The following is a 23,289-nucleotide window of genomic DNA, read 5'->3' as shown; positions in this document are numbered from 1 at the left end:
TCATCAACCCAAGATCTGTCATCTCAAACACTTTCATCATCTCTTGCTTGAAGTTTTCAACCAGGTTTATAGTATTTCCTGTCAATAAAAGATCATCAACATAAAGAGAAATTATCAAAACATCATTAAATTGATGTTTGACAGAAAGAGTAGCCTCAAACAGGCTTTTTTTAAAGCCTAAGCTTAACAAATGCTCATCTATTTTGCTGTACCAAACTCTTGGAGCTTGTTTCAATCCATAAAGAGCCTTCTTGAGAAGAAGAACTTTGTCCTCCTCTCCTTTCTTCACAAAACCTTCGGGTTGCTCAACATGTATCTCTTCCTGCAAGATGTCATTTAGAAAAGCAGATTTTACATCAAGCTGATACACTCTCCAATTCATTTGAGCAGCTATAACAAGTAAAAGTCTTATGGTGTCCAAACGAGCAACTGGTGCAAAGGTATCTGAGTAGTCCACGCCAAAAACTTGAGCATAGCCTTTAACCACAAGTCTTGCTTTGTACTTGTTAATTGAGCCATCAGCATTAAGCTTGGTTTTGTACACCCATTTGACTCCAATTACCTTCCTGTTTTGGGGTCGATCAACCAACTCCCATGTTTTGTTCTTCTCAATCATGGATAACTCCTCCTCCATTGCAGCCACCCAATTTTTATCTTTCATAGCAACTTCAAAATCTGCAGGTTCACATACAGCTATGTTGCATCTTGCATAAATGTCAGTGAGTAGTCTAGTACCTCTTACAGGAAGAGCTTCCTCCAGTTCATTCTGCCAATTTTCTCCTTCATCCATGCTTGAAGTGGGAAGTTCGGGCCGCGTATCAGTTACGATTTGGCTGATTTCCTTTGACTTATCCCAATTTAATTCTTCATCTTCCATAAAGTGAACATCTCTGCTTATAACAAGTTTTCCAGTTTGTGGTTGAAAAATTTTATAAGCTTTTGAAACAATACATGACTCTTGGATCTTAGTTTCGGGAATCCACCATCGAAAGATCCCAACAAAAAGAGAAATTCTATGGTGTGAGCATTGGGGGGTGATATTTGAGTTTCAAATCAAAATAACCATTATCGAAAGGACATTGTAAAAAGGCAGAAATGTTATTGAAATGAAATCTATTTTGAATTTTGGAAGAAGATATTGCTACTATTAATTATCACGGTGGTTGACATCCAAAGGAGCTCTCTTGCTGTTTAAAGATAAGAGTACTCTCTTGTGGAATCCCACTATTCATGGTCACTATCCAGCTCGTTGGTGTAAAGATCCTCATTGCTGACGCTATGGTCGGTATGATATATATTCGAGGCTGCATTAAAATGGTTTGGAAGGACACTAATTACAAGATAAATGAGAATAAAAAAATATTGAATCGAGGACATAGCAACTACGTTCAATAACCTCAATATCAAAAGCGAATATTCCTACCCACAACCAATTCAAAAGTCCAAAAATGGGTTAAAAGGAACAGCTCTACCATTGAGTAATTCTTTTTGGGCTCAATGGCATTAAGCCCGTACTGCGGAAAAAAAAGAAAACAACATGGAATGTTGTTCGTTGGAGTCCACATGGTCAAGAAAGTTACCAAAGAAAAGAGCTTAATGAAATACAAATTCGAAAGTTTTTCTATTTGTCAAAGACATACTCATATTTGATTTATATATTATAAATTTTTTTTTAGGAGTAAAATCATGAATATTTATTTATTTTTTATCACAAAAAAGAATAGCCCTATTATTTATTTATTTTATTTGTTAAAAACAAAATTTATTTTTTCATGTACAAATGACACCAAAATATAATAAATATAAACATAAAAGTTTGTTTTAGATACACACACATGCATGATTCGTATTACTTCATATTACGGTTGAAATAATATTTTTAAGAAATTTACATACATACCACAGGATTCTTAAATTGACACTTAATACCTCAATGTCATTAACTTAAATGTGTATTTCACTTTTAAAAAGATAAATCATGATAATATTTTTAATGTCATCAAAAATTTGAGCAGAATGCATGTAAATATGAACGTTTAGGTGTTAGTTATGTAACTACATAAGAGTTGTGTGCGTACGAAAATGCCTCAAAATTTTCTTTTCTTTTTCTTTTTTCTAGGATGTATCTAAAAGAGAGTCGTTAAAGTGAAAATTCTATTAGGATTGAATTCTTGCAGATTTTGCTGACATGAATTTGAAAATTTCATTGAAACTTGATTCATCTTAACACATGTAATAGTAAGCATATGGCTTACATTAGCGTACATTTCTCGAGTAACATAGAAGAAATCACTATTAATAACATATCCAGCTAACTAGAGCTTAGTTTAACTCGATCGATAGACTATACTTGGCAGTAAGCCTATATAGTTCACTCTGCCCTTTGAAGCCAACCCAGCTACAAGTAGAAATTAAAATTATTCATCCATGTTGGCAATATAATAAATAAAGGGAACATCCGGATTAATAATTTTTCTAAATAAAAGGGCATTTACATACTTACCACACATTCTTATGTATTTATATATCTGACACCTAAAGTTCTACATTTACATTCATAGAACCCAAATTTTTAACTTCACATCAAACATAGCATTATCACTTACTTTGTAAAAGTGAAATACACATTTTCATGTACAGTTTTATGACACCAAAATGTTATGAAATTAAATATTAAAGTTGTAGATGTTAGATATGTAAACACATAAGAACTATGTGGTAGATATGTAAATTTTTCAATGAATGATTGTGTGACAGGTCACTAAGAAAGAAAAATAAGAATACCTTCCAAGCATACGATACAAAGAAGGCAAGAGTATCTGCTGACCAAACAACCACGAAGGAAAAAAGGGATCAGGACATTGAGTAATGGTATCAGAAGAAATAAGAATTTAGAGCTTCCTTTTTGAAGGTTTCTTGAACAAGAGAAAGAGGATGAAAAAATATGAAGAAGCTTGAATGTTCTACATTTAAAAAAAACAGCACCTTTTTTAAATTGCCGCCCAATACAAAACAGAGAAAAAGGAAAGTGATTAATGCTCCGTAATCAATGCTCTAATCAACGTCCATTAAAATAGCTAAAAGAAATCAAAACTTTAAAACAAGATTTAAAGAAAATAAAACTAATTCCTTAATCCTAGGCAATCCTAAGCAAATATTCCAACAAATACTTATGATGCGGATAATTATCATTTGGACCTAGTTTCTGCACCCTCTTTGGTTACTAAAATGTTAACAGAGGATGGAACATTGATGCTTGAAGTAGATTTTAAATGGTTTTGGTTTTAGAACTCCCAAAAAAAAAAAAAAAAAAAAAAAAAAAAATGTTTTAGAACTCGCAAAAAAAAAAAAAACAAAAAAAAAAATGAACAAGTGAAAGTAGATTGGGCTAATCCCTATTTTCTCTGACGTGAACGAAGTGAAAGGAGATTGGGCTAATCCCTATTTTCTCTGACGTGAACGGTTTCAAAAGATTCAGTTGCCTTGCAGTTTCTACTCACTCAAATAAGGTTTGCTATAGTTGAATTAGATCGGCCAAACCTCTTGTTAACAGAAGTACAGAACAAAGGGAAACACATTTCTTCTATCTTTCCGTTATATCATTCTGGACCTAATTTTGCATGCACAATAATAAAAGCACTCCTACATTGTTTTAGTTTTGAGCGCCTGTGCATAGCTTTCATAATGTTTTGTGATGGACAATATTATGTTTTCACTTATTTTTAGCTTTCTCTTTATCTTGTTTGTGTAGTTTCTCATCTTGCATCTCTCTGTTGCAGAATACAAGCCATAGCACCACTGCCCAGTTCTTTCAGTTTTTACTGTCTCTTATAAATGCCTCATTGGACCCTAATGGTATGGTATTTTTTTTATTCTTCAGAAAAAAATGGGATAGTTTATTGAGCATAAGAGTTGAGTTTGTTGTACGCACATTATTCTTTTAGTTCATTTCAGTGAAAGTACCTTTACTCGTCTCTTTTGTTGGTATTGCTTCTTTAATATGTTTCATTTTGCAGGAGCATTGCCTCCATCATCCCAAAGGTCACTTTTTACACTTTCAGCAGCTCTACTGGCTTTTACGGGAAAGCTCTATGATATTCTTGAGTTGATAGATTCGCTAAAGCATTTAATAGCTTGCCATGTGAGTTTTAGGACTAGTTTAATTTGTTCTAGAGTTGGCTTTTGGTTCTCATAATTCTTTTTTGGAAGATCTAATTCTTAGTTTTGGAGCGGACTAGAGTTAGTTTTGCCTTTATGATTTTGTTTGAATTTGTTTTCTTACTCACTATTTTTTTTGGAACAAAGTTTTTATTAGCTTGGGAGCTGAGTATTCACTATTCAAATATTGCATTAAACTTCCAAATTTGGCACGTGTCCAGCATGTATTTTATATTAAAATGCATAAATACTGGAGAAGCCCTGCCCAACCCGATTAAACGTTTAGATAAAAATCTCAGGCATTTCAAATTATTCATTGCATGAAATTTTAATGTCTAAAGCTCATCCCATGTTTAGAGTTTAGAGTTCTTCCTTTCTCCTCGTCGCCCAATATTTAGTTTATGGTTACAAAATTGATTTGAGCGCAATGAAGAAAAACTAACTTCAATATACAACATAGGATACATGATTGGCTCATCTTCCTCTTTCTTCTCATGTAAGTTACATCCACACATTATTTTAATCATAGTAGTTCCATTGCACATAATTATTTAATCTGTATTTGAAAAATAAAAATTCTTTTAAAACTTCTACAATGTTGTGTTAACCCTATGTATTTTTCATATGTAGAATAATATTGTAGTTCCATTGCACAATTATTTTATTTATATTTGAAAATAATTTTTATTATTAAATTTTTACAAAGTTGTATCATATTTTGACATATCATACGCCTTATAAATATATTTTGTAGCCTAAAAATTGTAGATTTGTGCTTGAAATTTAATCTGTTTAATTTTACATGGAATTTAGGGAAGTTTGGATGTATTTTTTTTTTCATTACAACATGGTTGTACGCCAACATTTCAGGTGTACAGTTTTGTTGTGCTCGACATTTTGACATAACGTACCTGTGAATTTTTTCTTTTAAATCTCATTTGTTTGTTATTACGAAGTGTTTAGAGTTGTTTGATGCGTTTTTCTGAAGTATAACATGATAATACGCCAATTTTTTTTGGAGTAAAACAATGTAGTACTTCACATTTTGGCATTACACATTATGAACTTATTTTGTAGCCTATATACTTCACATTTTGGTATTACACATTATGAACTTATTTTGTAGCCTATATACTTGTTGTGTTTTAGACCTTTTTTTTCTATTTTTACATGGAGTTTAGGATAATTTAGAATATTTTTTCTTCAGTACAACGTGATAAATGTGTGCTATGCTAAAATATAAAGTACGTTATTGTTGTTGTCCATAAAAGTTGGAGTACAATCATGTTATGTTGAAGAAAAATGCCTCCAAATTATACCAAATTCTTATGTAAAAGCAAGCAAATGAGGTTTCAGTTACAAATTAGTAACTTTTTATAAGGTGTATTTTATGTCAAAAGTTGGAGTACAATCATGTTTTGCTAAAGAAAAATGGATCCAAATTATCCCAAACTTTATGTTAAAATAAAAAAAAATCAATTACAAATCAATAAGTCTTTATAAGGTGTATTTTATGTCAAAAGTTGGAGTACAATCTTGTTATGCTGAAAAAAATGCATCCAAATTATCCCAAACTTTATGTAAAAACAAACAAACGAGGTTTCAGTCACAAATCAATAAGTCTAACCTACAAAATATGTTTATAAGATGAATTTTATGTCAAAATATGGAGTACAACATGATTTTATTTTAAAAAGTTGAAGTAAAATCATGTTGCGGTGAAAAAATGCATCTAAACTATCCTATAAGCCATGTAAAACAAATGAGCTCATTTTGGTTACAGAATATGTTCATAAAATACTAAGTAATTTTGCACTTGTTTATAATTTGCTATGCTAAAATATAAAGTGCATTATTGTTGTACTCCATAAAAGTTGGAGTACAATATGTTATGCTGAAGAAAAATGCCATCAAATTATCCAAAATTCTTACGTTAAAACAAACAAATGTGGTTTCAATTACAAATCAATAAGTCTTTATAAGTTGTATTTTATGTCAAAAGTTGGAGTACAATCATGTTTTGCTAAAGAAAAATGGATCTAAATTATCCCAAACTTTATGTTAAAATAAAAAAAAATCAATTACAAATCAATAAGTCTTTATAAGGTGTATTTTATGTCAAAAGTTGGAGTACAATCTTGTTATGCTGAAAAAAATGCATCCAAATTATCCCAAACTTTATGTAAAAACAAACAAACGAGGTTTCAGTCACAAATCAATAAGTCTAACCTACAAAATATGTTTATAAGATGAATTTTATGTCAAAATATGGAGTACAACATGATTTTATTTTAAAAAGTTGAAGTAAAATCATGTTGCGGTGAAAAAATGCATCTAAACTATCCTATAAGCCATGTAAAACAAATGAGCTCATTTTGGTTACAGAATATGTTCATAAAATACTAAGTAATTTTGCACTTGTTTATAATTTGCTATGCTAAAATATAAAGTGCATTATTGTTGTACTCCATAAAAGTTGAAGTACAATATGTTATGCTGAAGAAAAATGCCATCAAATTATCCAAAATTCTAATGTAAAAACAAACAAATGAGGTTTCAATTACAAATCAATAAGTCTTTATAAGGTGTAATTTTTGTCCAAACTTGGAGTGCAATCATGTTATGCTGAAGAATAATTCATCCAAATTATCCCAAACTTTATGTAAAAACAAACAAATGGGGTTTCAATCACAAAGCAATAATTCTAAGCTACATAATATGTTTATAAGGTATATTTTATGTAAAAATATGGAGTATGACATGATTTTAATTTAAAAAAAATTGAAGTAAAATCATGTTGCAGTGAAAAAAATACATCGAAACTATCTTTTAGGCCATGTAATAACAAATTAATGTTGTTTAGAAAAACAAATGAGTGCATTTTGTCTACAGAATATGTTCATAAAATATGTGTTATAACAAAATATGAAGCATAAGATGATTATACTTCCTAAAAGTTGGAGTACAACTATATTGCACTTAAGAAAAATGCATCCAAAGTGCCCTAAATTTTATATAAAAATAAACAAATGAAATTTCAACCACAAATCAACAAATTTAGGCGATAGAATATGTTTATAAGATGTATGTTTTGTCAAACTATGAAGTACAATCATATTATAGTAAAAAATGTGTCCAAACTTCTTTATATATCATATAATAACAATAAATGAGTTTATAATACCAAATCAACATATTTTGGCTATAAAATTTGTTCATAAAATATGTATTAGGGGTCAAAATAAGGAGTACAATATAGTTATACCTTAAAGAAGTTGAGTACAATCATGTTGAACAGAAGTTAAATCCAAACTAGCTTAAATTTCATGTAAAAAGTAAAAAAACAAATGAGGTTTACAAGAACAAATTAAACTATTATGTTATTATTCCGGCAAAATATGGAGTAAAACATGGTTGTATTCTAAAAAAGATGGTGTATAATCATATTGTACTGAAAAATAATTCATCTAAACCATCACATACTCCATGTAAAAATAAAGAAATAGAGTTTCAAGCAAAACTCATGATGTTTAGTTTGCAAAATATGTTCATATGTTTTTATGATATGTTAAAGCATAAAGTACAACATAAATGTACTCCAAAATAATTATAGTACAACACAGTTATAAAATGAAAAATTCATATAGTTATGCAACACTAAAAATTTAACTAGAAAAAAAACTGTTAAAATTTAGATAAAATATTTATGTGCAATAAAACTACTTTGATTAAAATAACATGTGGATGTAGCCTACTCGAGAAAGAAGAGAAAAAAGAGTCAATCAACTATCATATATTATATATTGAAGCTTGTTTTTTCTTCATTGCGCACAAACCAATTTGCTAACCTAAGCTGAATGTCGGGTGAATGGGATAAATGATGAACCATAAACCCAAAAAATGGGAAAGCTCTAAACATCATATTTTCCCGTAATGAAGAATTTGAAATGGTCGACACTTCTATCTAAAGAATAGATCAGGCCGTCGAGTCGAGTTTCTCTGCATCTTATATATTTAAATATAAAATAAATGTCAAACATGTGTGAAATATGGATAGTGTCTAGATATAGAATTACATCTGGACTCTGCACAATAATTTATATTATTTAGGACTACATGCTAAAGCTTAGATGTATGTAGTATATGCTATGTGTGTGTGCTGGTGTTTTAATGAAATCTTCAAACAAAATCTTGAATATGGAAATGACTCAAAAGTGGTGCACATATTTTTTAAGAAGACTTTTGGTGTGATGCAATCACATCAAAAAGAAAGCATCATGGTTTTGATGCAAGGACATCAAAAATACCTAATTTTAAACTTAGGGGCCCATCTTTTGATTCAAATGTTAACATGCATCTCTCTCGATATCTACATGTTATACTTGAATGAGAAGTTTGAAATGTTTTGTTTGGTATGTTGCGAAGCACATAAATTATGAAATATAAAAATTGAGAATACTAAAAAAAAAGGAAGGAAAATTTTGGAGGACGAAAAATATGAAAAAAAGACTGCCACATACCTTGAAGAATACAAAGTAAGAAAAAAAAGAAGAAAATTGATGAAAGTTCAAGATTTTAATCATGCTTTTGAAGATACTAGAGTAATATTTTAAACCGTTTCTATTGTCTCAAAGCTTCTCACCCTAACTTTTCATTTTGTTTAAGTCATACAAATACCAAAGTTCTTAAAATGTAAGGAACTTGGTTCTCCATTATCTGATTCTTCACATGTGATGGGTGGAGTTGACAAGGCCTAATTTTAAAAAATTGTTCAAATATAAAAAAAATTACAATTTTCTCACTATTGTTCAATCAATCCTTTTTTTGTTTTGGGTCAGCGACTAGCAATTAAATCATTAGTTCCGCCAAAGTATTTATGTCTTTACTAGTGAAAATTTACGAATCAAGGGAACCTTATGGACTGCTCTGATCATCTACATACAAGACGGGGCTTTATAGTTGGGAGTTGCAAGTCCTTTCTTTGGGTTTTTCCATCATTAAATTTGTTTAGTCTCATTTGAGGCTTGATCCTTAACATGCAAGGTGGGGGTACCAGACTAGGCACTTAGTTCGACAAAATTTTGTGCTCGAATTATTTTATATGTGGGGTAAAATCTATTCATCCCGTTGTTTAATAATTATTCAATGCTCGATTCTTCTTTTTTAAAAAATAGGGTCAATATGGCCCATAGTTTAATATTCTCGAGATTAGGCCAAAAGCTCCATAACTATTTTAGGCTAATCCTTTCTATATGATGGGTAGAGTTTTGGGTTACAAATGAATTGAGTTGAGTTGAGCTGAAGAAGAGCTTGTTTGCACTTGAGCTTATTTATTATATTCTTTCTAGCTCAACTCTATCTCAATTAGAGGTTTGATGTTTGCGTTCAAACTTGATTCATTTGATATTTTGATTGTCTGAGCTCGGTTTGAGGTCAACTAAAGTTTCATATATTGGTGTTTTCTAGTTTATTAATGTGAAGATCATTAGTATAATGAAGATCTTGGAGGAGAACTTGTTGTGCCTAAGCAATAAACTCTTAAATGATACTATATGTGATTGAGCCTTTATCAACCTTTTTAAAGAATTTGTTAACGAGTTTTAAGCAATAATATTCATGATCATAATTAAATCAAGCAATAGACTACTCAAGCATATTTATTTAACAATTGAACTTTAGCAAAAGTGTTCAAGTTTTTTTGATTAGTTAATCAAACGATCATTAACTAACTCCAGATGAGTCGAGCCACAAGTAGCTTGTCAATTGCTTTTGTTCATTTATAGCTCTAGTAGAATCTATATGGTTCATAACATAACAGTAATCTTAAGGCTTGGTTCACAGTTGGACAACTTTCTAAAGCCCGCACCTCTACATGCAAAGAGTATACTTGTCAAGTTAGTCTAATAATTTTCGAAGGCATTGTACTATACTTGGGAATGATAGATTTGGCACAGTCAAAGAAGAAGAATGTTTGATCTGATTTAAGTGATAATTTACATATGGAAGATTGTTGATGCGAGAATAGAAGGCTTACATGCGAAGGATGAATATGGAGATGAGTGTCTATTAGAATGGAACCAAATGCTTTTTATTGATATAGAGAGGGGTGTATATACCTATTACTGGATTAACTAGAAAGGAGAAAAAATTAACTCAGGATATAATAGAAGGGGAAAGAAATAAAACTGAATATAATAGAAAAAAGAAGGAAATCAAATAAAATAACTAAGAATAACCAGAATTAAATAATGGCCATTACTACCTATCAAAATATTCTATTATTTTCCCTCAAGTTGAAGCATAGATATCAGTCATATTCAACTTGGACTTGAAATCATCGAATAGTGGCCGAAGAATGTTCTTTGTGAGGATATCCGCTAGTTGGCTACTCAATGACACAAACATAACACAATTTTCTCTGGACTTTTGTCTTTCCTTTATGATGTCTCGGTCAATCATAACATGCTTGGTGCGATCATGATGTACCGGATTGTGCGCAATGCTAATTACTGTCTAGTTATCACAAAAAAACTTTAGGGAAACAGAGACTGTCATACGCAGCTCTCGGAGCATGATGTGTAATCAGAGAACTTCAAAAAATTCTAGTGACATGGATTGAAATTTTGTTCCAACATTGCTTCAGACAAACACAAACAGCCTTTTGTTTTTCCACGTGACCAGGCTTCCCCACACAAATGAGCAGCATCACATCCTGAGATAGATCTCCGATCATGGATAGATTCGATCCAATCAGCATCCGTGAAAACAATATTGCAAGAGGTGGCGAGGAAAATATAAACCTGAACCTGGTCTGTCTTGAAATAGTGCTGATGCATGAATTGACTTACTATCCTAACTCCGTGGCATATGTCAGGGTGTGTATGGGTAAGGTGTATGAGTTCCACCACAAGGCGTTTGTAGAGAGTTTTTTTATAGGAATTGCCTTGTGAAAATTAAGAAGCTTTCCATTTGGATCCTTCGGGGTAGCTACTAGTTTGCACAGAAGAATATTGTTCTCTGTCAAAATGTCAATTACATATTTCCGTTGAGACAGAAAAATGCCCTAAGAGGACCGAAAAATTTACATGCCTAAGAAGTACCAGAGAGATCCCCAAGTCCATCTCAAAGGAGACTGCAAGAATGCCTTTCAGAGATTTCAATGCTTGTAGACTATTTCCTGTGAGAACAATATCATCGACATAACCGATAAGGATAGCTTCCTGGTTGCTGGAGGAATGTCGAAAGAAGAGTGTGGGGTCTGATTGAGCTTTGAGTGAATCCATGTCCTACCATTTCCTTTGTGAATTTCCCGAACCATGCTCGTGGTGATTGCTTCAGTCTATAGAGAAACTTTCGCAGTGTACATACTTGCCTTTGTGAGGTACTGGAGTTAAAGCATGGAGGAAAGACCATGTAAACCTCTTCTGTAAAATCAGCATTTAGGAAAATATTTTTGACATCAAGTTATAATAAGGGACAATCCAGATTCACTGTTAGGGTTAAGAGATCCCGAATGGTGTTTAAGTTAGCCACTGAAGCAAATGTCTCCTCGCAATCAACTCAGTAGGTCTGTGAGTATCCTTTGGCGACTAACCGTGCCTTGTTGCGTTCAAAGGATCCATTAGATATAAACTTGATGTTCAAAATCCACCAGCATTCCATTGCTTTCTTGCCCCGAGGAAGATTAACAGTGTCCCAAGTATGGTTTCACTTAAGGGCATTCATCTTTTCAATGATAGCAACTCTTCAGGCTAGGTCTGCTGAAGCAATCTCAATAGTAGATGGAAGATTAACAGTGATAAATATTCAGGACGTAGCAAATGCTCTATAGTTTGGCAATAATCTGCGAAAGGAGACATAGTTTGCCATAGAATAGATAGAATATGTCTGATTGCGTACCTCACTAAAGGAACTGAATTCCTCATTTTGAGTTGGAGCAGTGTTGAGGATGTCGTCCGGAGGGGATTCAGGGTCAATAAGAGGTTAGCGAGCTCCAAAGTAGGCGCATCAGAATGATCAGCCAATCGAAGTTTCCATGGAGTTGATCAACCATGACATTACCATGAAATTTTTCACTTCCAAAGCTTCATATGCTGGGCCAATTTTTGGAGGTCATGAATTACACCAGTAAGATGACCGAATTTTTCACGACATTTGATGAATAAGGACACAGATTGTGATCATTGGAGAAAGTTACTGTCATTTAGTTAATGAGTTATATTAATGAAGTTCATGTTGTTTTCCTATCCTCTGATTTGTTGAGGAACAAAGGATAGAATTTTTCCTCCAGTGGAATCAAGGACATTTGATGAATAATGACGGCTCAGTGTTGGAGGAGTCAGTCGTGACTCCGATTGTGCCTAATGAGATGTTAGGTTGTCGAGACATCGTAAAGTTTCGGCTACTTTGAGTAATATTTCTTCTGGATGGGTTCCCGCTAGGTTGGGCATGTTGGAAGTTGCCCTAGGTGGCCAGAACAGAGGTTCTGAATGGTAGATTCTGAAACCGAGGTCTTGGAACCGAAATTCTGAAGCAGATGGGTCCAACAGATCCTTAGTGCTATGAAACTGTGATAAAACTTGAAACAGAGCGTCGCCCTACTATAGCAGTGCGGGAATCTGTGACTTCCTACTATAGTGCTGGATCGTGATCCTGAAGCAGTGCAGGATCAGTGCAGGATCAAGATTCTGGAGAAGCAGTGCAGAATGCCATAACAGTGCTTGATACAGAGATGATTTCCTCTGTAACAAAGTTGGATTAAGCTGCAGGAACCTCCATGAATGCAGGATCCTGAAACAGAGCGGAAGCTTGGACAGGGAGTAGGACTTTCAGAGGCTGGCTGCAGATAAAGACTGTCAGCTAGATTAGAGTCATGACCCTAATACAATGTTAGAATAAAACCGAAATGCTTTTTATTGATACAAAGAGGAATATATATACTCATTACTGATCAACTAAAAAGGAAAAAAAATTAAACTCATGATATAATAGAAGGATAAAGGAATAAAGCTGAATATAATAGAAAAGGAAATCAAATCAAATAATACAGAATAATAGAATTAAATAATGGCTATAACTTGCTATTAAAGTATTCTAATAGTACCACTAACCCGTCCATGCACTCATTACCTCAGTTTGAGTGCAACATCACTAAGCCTACAAATTAAAAAAAAGCAACTTTTGGGCTATTACGCTGCACACCATGGCTATCAAAACTAGTTTTTGAGTTGTATTCTCTTGCTTGACTCACACACAAATTATAATTTACTCAATATTGCTAATCTAACAATAACAAACGATGAAAAATTGAATCAAAGCTTCAAGTCTTCTTATGGCCATAATCATAGCAGATTATGATTAAATGAGTCCTTGAGTACCAAGGTGCCCCATGAAATATCAAGCACACATGACTTCGTCTTTGTTAATCAATACTTCATCTCAAAAGAAGCACAATATGAATTTTTTTGAAATTCAGAATAATGCGGAATAAAGTGGAATACTTGATTGTTTCATTATAACCGTTACAAGAATCCTATAATAGGAAAAAAAATGATATAAAAGGAAAGATATATCACCTGATATCTCTAATAATTAATTCATAATAATTATTATGAGATAAAAAAAATAATATAGAATAGGAAGATAAATGTTTCCTAATCCAATGAAATATATATAAAATAGGAAAGAAAATATTTTCTTTTATTAAGGAAATAATTTATTCCTTATAACTTTCTATAGGAATAAATTATTTTCTATTATAATTCTTAACAGGAAAGAAATAAATCCTGTAATTTAAATTAGATATTTCAACACTCCTCAAGTTGGCATGAAGATATTTTTCAGAGTCAGCTTGCACACTAAATCGTCGAACTATTTTTTGTGAAGACTTTTTGTTTGAATATCCGCTGCTTAGTGGTTAAGAAGAACATAAACTATGCAGATATCTCCTCTGTCAATTTTTTCTTTGATGAAGTGTTTGTCTATCTCTACATGCTTTGTTCTATCATGAGGGACATGATTGTGGGCGATGTCAATGACAGACTTATTAACACATTACACCTTTATTGGTGGCGGACTATAAATTTTTAACTCCCTTAGAATTCTTCTAATCCATAGAACTTCACATATCCCATGAGCCACAGATTTGATTTTAGCTTCAGTATTGCTTCTTGCGATGACACTTTACTTCTTATTCCTCCAGGTTACTATGTTTCCTCCTAGAAAACTGCAGTTCCCTGAGGTTGACCTTCTATCTGTAACACTCCAAGCCCAATTTGCATTTGTAAATGTTCTATCTGCAAATGTTCATTTTTCTTGAACAGCAGTTCTCTTCCGGACATTCCTTTCAGATACTTAAGGATCCGATAGACAGCATCCAAGTGATGAGTATTTGAAGAGTGCATAAACTAACTTAACCATGCCAACAACAAAGGCTATATCAGGATGAGTGTCTGATAAGTATATTAGTCTTCCCACTTGTCTTTGATATTGTTCTTTGTTAAGACCATCTATTTTTTTCACTTGTAACCTTTTAGTTGATTCAATCGGGATTTCAGCTGATTTGCACCCAAGCATTATGGTTTCATTAAGTCGAGTACATACTTTTGCTGATTAATAAAGATCCCCTCCTAAGTATTTAGGAACATTCATTGAAAACATAATAGCCTGAGCAACCTCAACTAAATGTCTATTTTTTCTTTTAGCAATTCCATTTTGTTGTGGAGTGTCACAACAAGTAAATTGATGAATTATGTCTTTGTTTATCAAAAACTCCCCTAAACATTTATTAAAGTATTTATTTCCATTGTCGGATCTAAGGATGCATATTCTAGGTTCAAATTTAGTTTCAATCATATTGTAAAAATCTTTAAAAAGTTTTTCAACTTCTGATTTTTTGTTTATAAGATAAACCCAACATATTGTTGTGTGATCGTCAATAAAAGTCACAAATCCCTTTTTCCCAGATAATGTTTTGACTTTTGATGGTCCCCAAACATCACTATGGATCATAAAAAAAAGGCTTTGAAGGATAATATAGTTTTGGAGCAAAATTTATGCGATGATTTTTTTGCCAAATAACACATTTCGCATTGAAGTAAAGCACGATTAACACCTTTAAACAAATTAGGAAACAAATGTTTTAAATAAGAAAAACTTGGATGGTGTAGTCTAAGATGCAATTCCATTATTTTTTCTATTGCAGGGTTCAAACCCATATTGTTGTAAGCTTGAACTCTTTTTTCGCTAGGAACAGTCTCCTCAAAGTAGTAAAGTCCTATCTTTTTAGCTCTCGCAATCATCATCCCTGACTTCTGGTCCTGAAAAACACAAGAAGATTCACAAAAAATTACACGACAGTTAGAATCCTTTGAAAATTTGCTGACGGATAGTTGGTTACATTTGAGTTTTGGAACATGGAGTACAAATTTAAGATCTATGCTCTTGGGCAGGATAATGTTTCTTTTTTCATCAATGGAAGAGAAATTATCGTCAGCAATACAAAACTTTTTCATGGCCAGAACAAGGGATTTATGAATCAAATAAATAGTGTAAATTTTTCATGTGATCAGAAGCTCCCGAATCAATAATCCAAGAGTTTAGTCTATGCTCTTGGGCAGGATAATGTTTCTTTTTTCATCAATGGAAGAGAAATTATCGTCAGCAATACAAAACTTTTTCATGGCCAGAACAAGGGATTTATGAATCAAATAAATAGTGTAAATTTTTCATGTGATCAGAAGCTCCCGAATCAATAATCCAAGAGTTTAGTTTTCTACCTGCATGTACCATCGAATAATTTGGAGTACCAGTAGCCAAACTGGGTTTAGAAGATTCAAAAGTTGATCGATTTACTCTTTGCTAAATGGGCTGGTTTGTTTGACAACAATATTTGCAGTAGGTGGCTTGCACTTGTTTCTTGTCTTCCAATCTATAGTTTACCATTTAGGTACCAACAAGTTTCTTTAGTGTGTCGTGGCTTGTTGCAATGATCACACCACATCCGGGGTTTCTCATTCTTCTGTGAATATGAGACAGTTTGCTTACTGACATGAGCCTCATAATGGAATGTCGAGGTCTCAGGTATGCCGGTAGGAGTGGATTTCTTGTTGAGCATCCCTCCTCTTCGAGTTTCTTCGCGGCGGACTTCTGAGAAAGCCTCATGGATTGAAGGCATCAGACTTCTCCCAATAATTCTGCCCCTAACCTCGTCAAACTCCTCATTAAGTGCGGCTAGAAATTTAAAAATTCTATTTACATCAACAATGGTCTTATACCTACTAGCATCATCAGGGAACTTCCACTCTTGATCATTAAACAGGTAAAGGTATTGCCATATTCTCTTTAAAGAATGAAAGTATTTGGTGAGAGAATCATTACCTTGACGAATATTACCAAGTTTTAGGGATAGTTCATAAACTTGAGATTGGTTGCCCATATCTGAGTACATTTGGGTCACATTCTCTTAGAGTTCTTTAGCAGTTGAGTAACACATGTAATTTGCTCCTATCTCTTCCATAGAATTTACCAACCATGTCATTATCATGGAATTTTCCATAGAATTCACAAACCATGTCATTATCATAAAATTTTCTGCATCCCAGGTTGCGTGGGATGGATCTGTAGTGGCTGGCTCACGGACTTCCACTATTAGGTAGCCTATCTTCCATCTTCCTTTAATGGACATCATCACCAATTGTGACTAGCATAGAAAATTATCACCATTGAGACGGATTGTGGTGATTTGGGCTGGATGATTTTCGATGGTTCTAGAGGAACGTGGTGCGGAAGCAGATGACAAGGTGGAAGATTGAATAGAGGTAGCAAAATCATTTCTATTTTTCGACATGATAAAAAAGGAAGAGATTCTTGGAGATGAATTTTGATAGGGGGCTCAAGCTGGAATCATGCCGGAAAGTCAATCTTGCCACCGAGATTGGCCTCGATCCGAAGCAGGTCGCTGTCTGGTTCCAGAACCGTCGAGCATGGAAGAGGACAAGGGCTTTGCCTTTTGCAATTCTTCTGGACTTGGAAGGAGGAAGGCGAGGGTTTTTTTGAATTTTTATTCCCGCTTTGATACCATGTTGAAATTCAGAATAATGCGGAATAAAGTGGAATACTTGATTGTTTCATTGATATGAACGAGGTTATAAATAACTCTTACAAGAATCCTATAATAAGAAAAATAATAAAAAGTAAATCATATGAAAAGAAAGATATATCACCTGATATCTCTAATAATTATTAGGAGATATAAGAAATAACATAAAATAGGAAAACAAATATTTTCTAATCTAAGGAAATAAATATAAATTTAGAAAGGAAATATCTCCTTATATTAAGGAAATAATTCATTTCTCATAACTTCTTATAGGAATAAATTATTTTTTATTATAATTCTTAATAGGAAAAATAATAAATCCAGTAGTTTAAATTAGATATTTCAACAAAATTACTTCAAATACAAAGTTTTTGTGAAATGATGAACAATTCATGAGGCAGCTTGCTGGTAGTTATATCTTGCCAAAATCACCAAACTAGATCTTTGAGGTCTCGGATAATTGATACAAATTTCATTATTTCTTGCTTGGACCTCACAAAATTAAGTGCTTTCGCTTATTTTGGGCCTCTAGATAGGCTCTTGAGCGAAAATCAACTATTTTAAAGATTTTTCTTATAGTTTTTCTTATAATCGGTGTGAGTATCGTGTGACAAAATCAAGATAGTTTCAAAAATCCTTAAGCTTTTTGATTTCGGGATTTGAAACGGAGAAAATATTATTACTCAGAACAAATCAAATTATGAACTGGAATCAAATGAAACTAGAAAAGAATACTAACAACAATATCCGGCTAGGGCCAGGTAGGAAGATCCGAGGACATTGGTGGTGTTGACGCGGTGGATAGAGGCCGAAGTGGAATGGGGGTATGGGTGGTTGGCGGCGGGATCTGGAGTAGTAGAGGAGGTCGGCCTACAACTAGGATCAGGCAGAAGGGTTAGCTAGTGACTGGAGGCAAGATTTGGGGGGATATGAGAGGGTGTTTGGTGGCCAAGAAGCAGGGGAGAAGTGAGGTGGATGACTGGCAGCTGGATCATGAGGTGTATGAAATCTGCTAGGAAGCAAGGAAGGGTAGGAGAGGTTGCAGACCAGCGCCTAGGAGTAGGGAGGAGGGAAATGTGGAGGTGATCAAAGAGATAATCACCACCCAGGAGTAGGATACAGCCGGAGCACCACATGTCATCGGATAAAACCTAGCAAGGGAAGAAGTGTACATGCGGAAATCTGATAACAAACCAAGAATAACCTTAATTTAGCAAGCGCACTAATTTATGGTAGATAGATAAGGGGGAGGGGGAGAAGAGAACTGTAATTCATGCCAATATTCTGCCCAAGATTGTCTGATCGGTGCAGCCTTCTTGCTTGACTTACTCCCGCTAGGGCTGAATCCCAAGGTTTAACCCCGATGCACGCCCTGTGTCAGCCTCCCGAGATGGGGGAGCGCCGATTTCATTTGTCAAAGCTTTTTGGTCGTAGTAATACGGTGTTAGGTCTTTGATATTGAAAGTGACAAAAACATTGTAGTCCTCTGGTAGATCTTATCGAAGGGATTTCCGCATAATATCTTATTCTAACTCACAAAAACAAACGCTTCAAGTATTTGTCCTATACTCCTATATGGTGGGTGCAAACATGGGAAATCATTATCCGAGGGAATCCTTATTATAGATATGCTCTGTTAAATTTTGGAGGAAAATTGTTTCAAGCTATTTTGCGATGATGGACGTAATCAAACCTCAGCCCTGTGAAAAGTATGAAGAAATACAAAGAAAAACTCAATAATTGGATGTTTTGCACTCAAAGCAGCTTTGCCATCTGCCCCAATTTGCAAAGGCAGACAAATATATAAGTTTCACTGAAGCTTCCCAAGAACTAATAAAAGTAAGGATGTGACATGCCTCCCATGAACGAGTGTTTTGCTTGATTTTGATGACATCATTTTATGTTTAGATTAAAATTAGCCTCTTTAACAAATTGCTACTTTGGATTTATGGGATCTCTTTGATTCTACAACCTTCTTTACTGCATGGTTCAATTTGTTAGGTTGCGTTGACCAAGCAAACTAGAGCCTATTATAACTAGTATCGCCTGAATGCTGATTTTTTGACCGGCTCTATCTTCATCCCTCCCATATCTATTCTGTTTCAGTAGCATTATATATTTCTTTATCGATTGAAATTTCCAAAACTAAAGTAAAGCATTGCATATTCTTTAGGCTAGCCATAATTAAAAGTGCTTTGTTATGATGGAGAAAGTTACTTTACCAGAGGCGTATGCCTATGGGAAATATCAAACTAGATTATAAAGTGCTTGTAAGTGGGCAAAAACTTTGGATAGTATTATATGTCTTCTAGAACATCAATTCATAATTGCTTAAATATTCAATAGAGCAGGATGGGATTTTTTTGGGGCCAACGAAAGCTAATTTGTTTTTATACTTTGCTTGGAGCTTTTACTTGCAAATTACATCATCAGATTGCTGCATCTATTACATTGCTCAGTAATGTTCTTTCTCAGGTTGACCCATATCTAAGAGTTGGCGAAGACTTTCTTTTGTACGCTAGACCTGAATCCAACTTAAAAGAGTATGGTTCTGATGCTGATCAACGTGCTTCAATGTCATTTTTGGCTGATTTGAGAACGATTATGATTGAATGTGGTCCACATTTCATTGATGTTATAGTTCATCACCTTTCCATATTAACCAACGTGAGTTCTTTAACAGATATATTTGTTTGGCGCAAGGAAAAAATAGAAAATCTGTGTATCCTTGTCATATAAACTGAACGAAGGATTATAATACTAGTTGTTATTTCTGCTAGATGGACAAAAATGACCTAGTCAAGGTACTTTCTGCTAATTTCACTCCGGAGGATGGGGCTTGGAGTTTATTAAGCTCGTTTCCATTTGTTGGATGGGATGTCGGTAGATCTGTTACAATTTCTGAAGACTCTTGCCCTTTTGCTGAGGCAAGTTCTTAAGTTATCTCTCTCAAACTTTAGCAACAAAATGCCAACTGCTGCATTACTCAATTTGGAATGTTCTGGTTCATCATATTCATCTAACTTTTAGGAAAATTTGAGCTCATCGAGAGATGGTGATGCTGCCGTTGAATCTGTGTCTACTGGTCTTCCCAGATTGCATCCCTCTAATTCTGAACTGCCATCATTGCCACAATACATGAGCGTTGGGCAGCTCTTAGAATTGGTAATTTTAACTTCTTTCAATGAAACGAAAGGTTTTCTTTGGTCATTATTGGGTGGATTTTTTCTCCTAGGAGGAATAAACATTCTGTCTGTTTGTAAATTTTAATGCTTCAACCTTGAAATAAATGCAATTAAAAGTATTTATTCTTTTTAACATTATTAAACTGGTTGCAAACGTGATTTTATGAATTCTGAAGATTATTTGCCCATTATATGGATGCATCCAAGTTTTCTTAAAAGTTTGCATGAAATATATTTTTCATTTTGAACATTAGTGTCTTCCAAATGTCCTCAAATTTATTACATGTTGTTGATATATTGCTTATATTGGTAGTTTTGATTAGTGACATACATAGTTGGATTTTTTTAAGTGAACTTTTATATGCCGTTTGATCAATCTTGTATTTTAACATGTTTGATGAGTGGTCAAGTTATTATTAAGATTGATTAAACTTAATCTACAAGTACTTTTTATATTGGAAATCATAATCAGTAATGTGAAGAAAGAAAAGAGAACAGACAGTGAAGAAGAGACAATACGAGAATGGTAGGAGAATATGGTCCATCTCACAAACATGCCTTTGATTCTCCATCATTCATTGGTTTTTTGTTATATTTGGTTATATACAAAGTTTTTTCTTTCTACATTTTTTCTTTGTGTTCTCTATCCCCATAATTGAAACAATACCTTTTCGGGGTTTTTAAAGGTATAATTCATATTTTTACTTTCAAAGAAATAAAGAGCATATGTAGGGTGGACTTCTTCCTCTTAGGAGGAATCATTTCTTTTGAATTTAGATTTCAATGCTACAACCTCCAAATAGACAATTAAAAATAGTTTTTTTTTTAACATTATTAAAACTAGTTGGGCTGTTTAATTAGATTATTAAATTATTGGGCTGTTTAATTAGATTCATCTAAGTTTTTGCAATGGAGTATTCTGATTGCATATAAAGATATTTGCAATTTAAAGTCACAGACTTTCAAAGAGCTTGGAAGTAATTACATACATTGCTGATAATGCATATATTGGGTATTTTTGATTAGTGACATATAATACTTAGTTCTTTTTAAAAGGACTTTAATGTTTTGTTCGATGGTTTATCACAAATAGATTAAATTTGATCATGTGCTTTTTATATTTTAGGTTATAATTAATTGTGTGAAAAGAAAAGAAAAGAAAACTTAAGAATGAGAATAGAAGGAGAATATAGCCCATCTCACATACATACCAATTGCCTCACCTTCAATTCATGTCTTTTGTTATATTTAGTTCTATATAATGTTTTCTTTTGTAGTATTTTTTCCTTATGTTCGACATATCCAGAAATCATAAAACATTATTTGTGCAATTTTAAATTGCATGGTGTAATAAAAAGCATGAAGAAGAAAAAAAATCCTTCTTTTTGAGCTGTTTAATTTGTTTAAAATATTTTACTTTTTTCCTGTATAGTTATTGATCTGTGAAACCTGTTGATGATTTGAGTCATCAAAGGCACTATTGTTCATGTTTCACCTAAATTAGTAACCTCTGATCATATTTAATCAGGCATTGCATGTAGCTGGTCAAGTATCTGTCTCATCAGTCTCAACTTCACCACTCCCATATGGAACTATGGCCAGCCAGTGTGAGACCTTCGGTATGGGCACGAGGAAGAAGCTCTCAACCTGGCTAGTTTCTGGCCATGATGAAGTGCTTCAGAATCCCTTACAAGCTCTCCATGAGAGCAAAAAAACCACAAATGGGAAGGTGAACTCTTCTCTCACAAATCTATGCCATCAGAAGTAGAAAATGTGCTGAATCTGCTTTCTGTAATTCACAGCAGGTATTGCTTGGCCAAACATGGCAGGCTCTGAGGCTTCCTCCTGCAAGTCCCTTTGACAACTTCATGAGAGCCGCTGGATGTTAGGTGTAAGCTTCGTCCTACTTATCTTTACTTCTGGTTTTCCTTGTACAAAGTTGTCTTCTAAATCTTAAGTTTGTTTTAGACATGAATGTCATCTTATAGCTCAACTTCTGGTATTTTTTATGCTCAAATTTGTCTTTCAAATCCTTAGTTGAGCTTGTTTAGCCTGGTAGGTTGGAGAGGAGCTTAGATGTTAGACTGATGCCGTAAACGTTTACATTTTATCACTTGTAGCTGGTAGAATTAGCTGTAGTTTCATGCATGAAATCTTTAATTGAGTTTTCTTGTCTTCATGTGATTTTATTTTCCTTAGTCTGATTTGCTACATACTTGTTTTTTTTGTGAAATTTCTTAGGCATATTCTACTGCATGTTCTATTTATTTATTATTATTTGTTTTTGTTCATGTAGCAAGAACAATTTAAATTCATAACTTATGTAGGACAAATAATGCATCTATTTTTTCTTCACACTCATGTTCTAATAGTTAGCAACCGATTTAGTAAGACTATGACTTCAACCATGTCTTCCATATACACATGATCTTTTGCGAAATAATTCATGAATATATACTGGCTTCGGAACCTTAAAATTATTTTGTAGAAAAATATTTAAGTAATAAAGAAAGCTTATCTTATTGAATCCAAGCCCATTGGTTCATATTAAAAATAACAAGACACCGGTCTAGCTTCATATAGACACATTGAGGTTAACCTCAAATAGGTTAATATTACAAGGTTTTAATGAAAATGGAGGTCTGACATTTATAATATGAATAATTGCGCTTGGATTTGTTAGTTAAGAGTAAGCTTTTCTATACTTACAGTGATGTAAAGGATTCTATTATGATTGGTGGTTCCTAGGAGTATATCGTCACCCCAAAACACTTTTCCATGTGATTTTTGAGCAAATGGGCATCTCTTTCATCTTCTTGGGCAAGTTGTGGTAAAAATAAATTTTGA

The 23,289-nt window shown here is 33.4% G+C and overlaps 1 protein-coding gene across 1 annotated transcript in view; it reads left to right on the top strand.

Moving 5' to 3' along the window:
* The window catches only part of LOC110030690, an 86,109-nt gene extending 63,637 nt beyond the window's left edge, over positions 1–22,472 (top strand). Inside the window, exons 15-21 of the mRNA XM_020733533.1 lie at positions 3,780–3,855; positions 4,017–4,141; positions 19,733–19,924; positions 20,038–20,184; positions 20,288–20,422; positions 21,971–22,171; positions 22,245–22,472. Coding sequence (XP_020589192.1) covers positions 3,780–3,855; positions 4,017–4,141; positions 19,733–19,924; positions 20,038–20,184; positions 20,288–20,422; positions 21,971–22,171; positions 22,245–22,331 — 963 coding nt within the window. The 3' untranslated portion in view covers positions 22,332–22,472. The remainder of the gene's footprint in view (positions 1–3,779; positions 3,856–4,016; positions 4,142–19,732; positions 19,925–20,037; positions 20,185–20,287; positions 20,423–21,970; positions 22,172–22,244) is intronic.
* The last annotated feature ends 817 nt before the right edge of the window (positions 22,473–23,289 follow it).

The sequence above is a fragment of the Phalaenopsis equestris genome, unplaced genomic scaffold (genome assembly GCF_001263595.1).
Source record: "Phalaenopsis equestris unplaced genomic scaffold, ASM126359v1 Scaffold000753, whole genome shotgun sequence".
Lineage (NCBI taxonomy): Eukaryota > Viridiplantae > Streptophyta > Magnoliopsida > Asparagales > Orchidaceae > Phalaenopsis > Phalaenopsis equestris.
The sequence above is the reverse complement of the archived record's forward strand: the minus strand, read 5'-3'. Positions and strand labels throughout refer to the sequence as shown.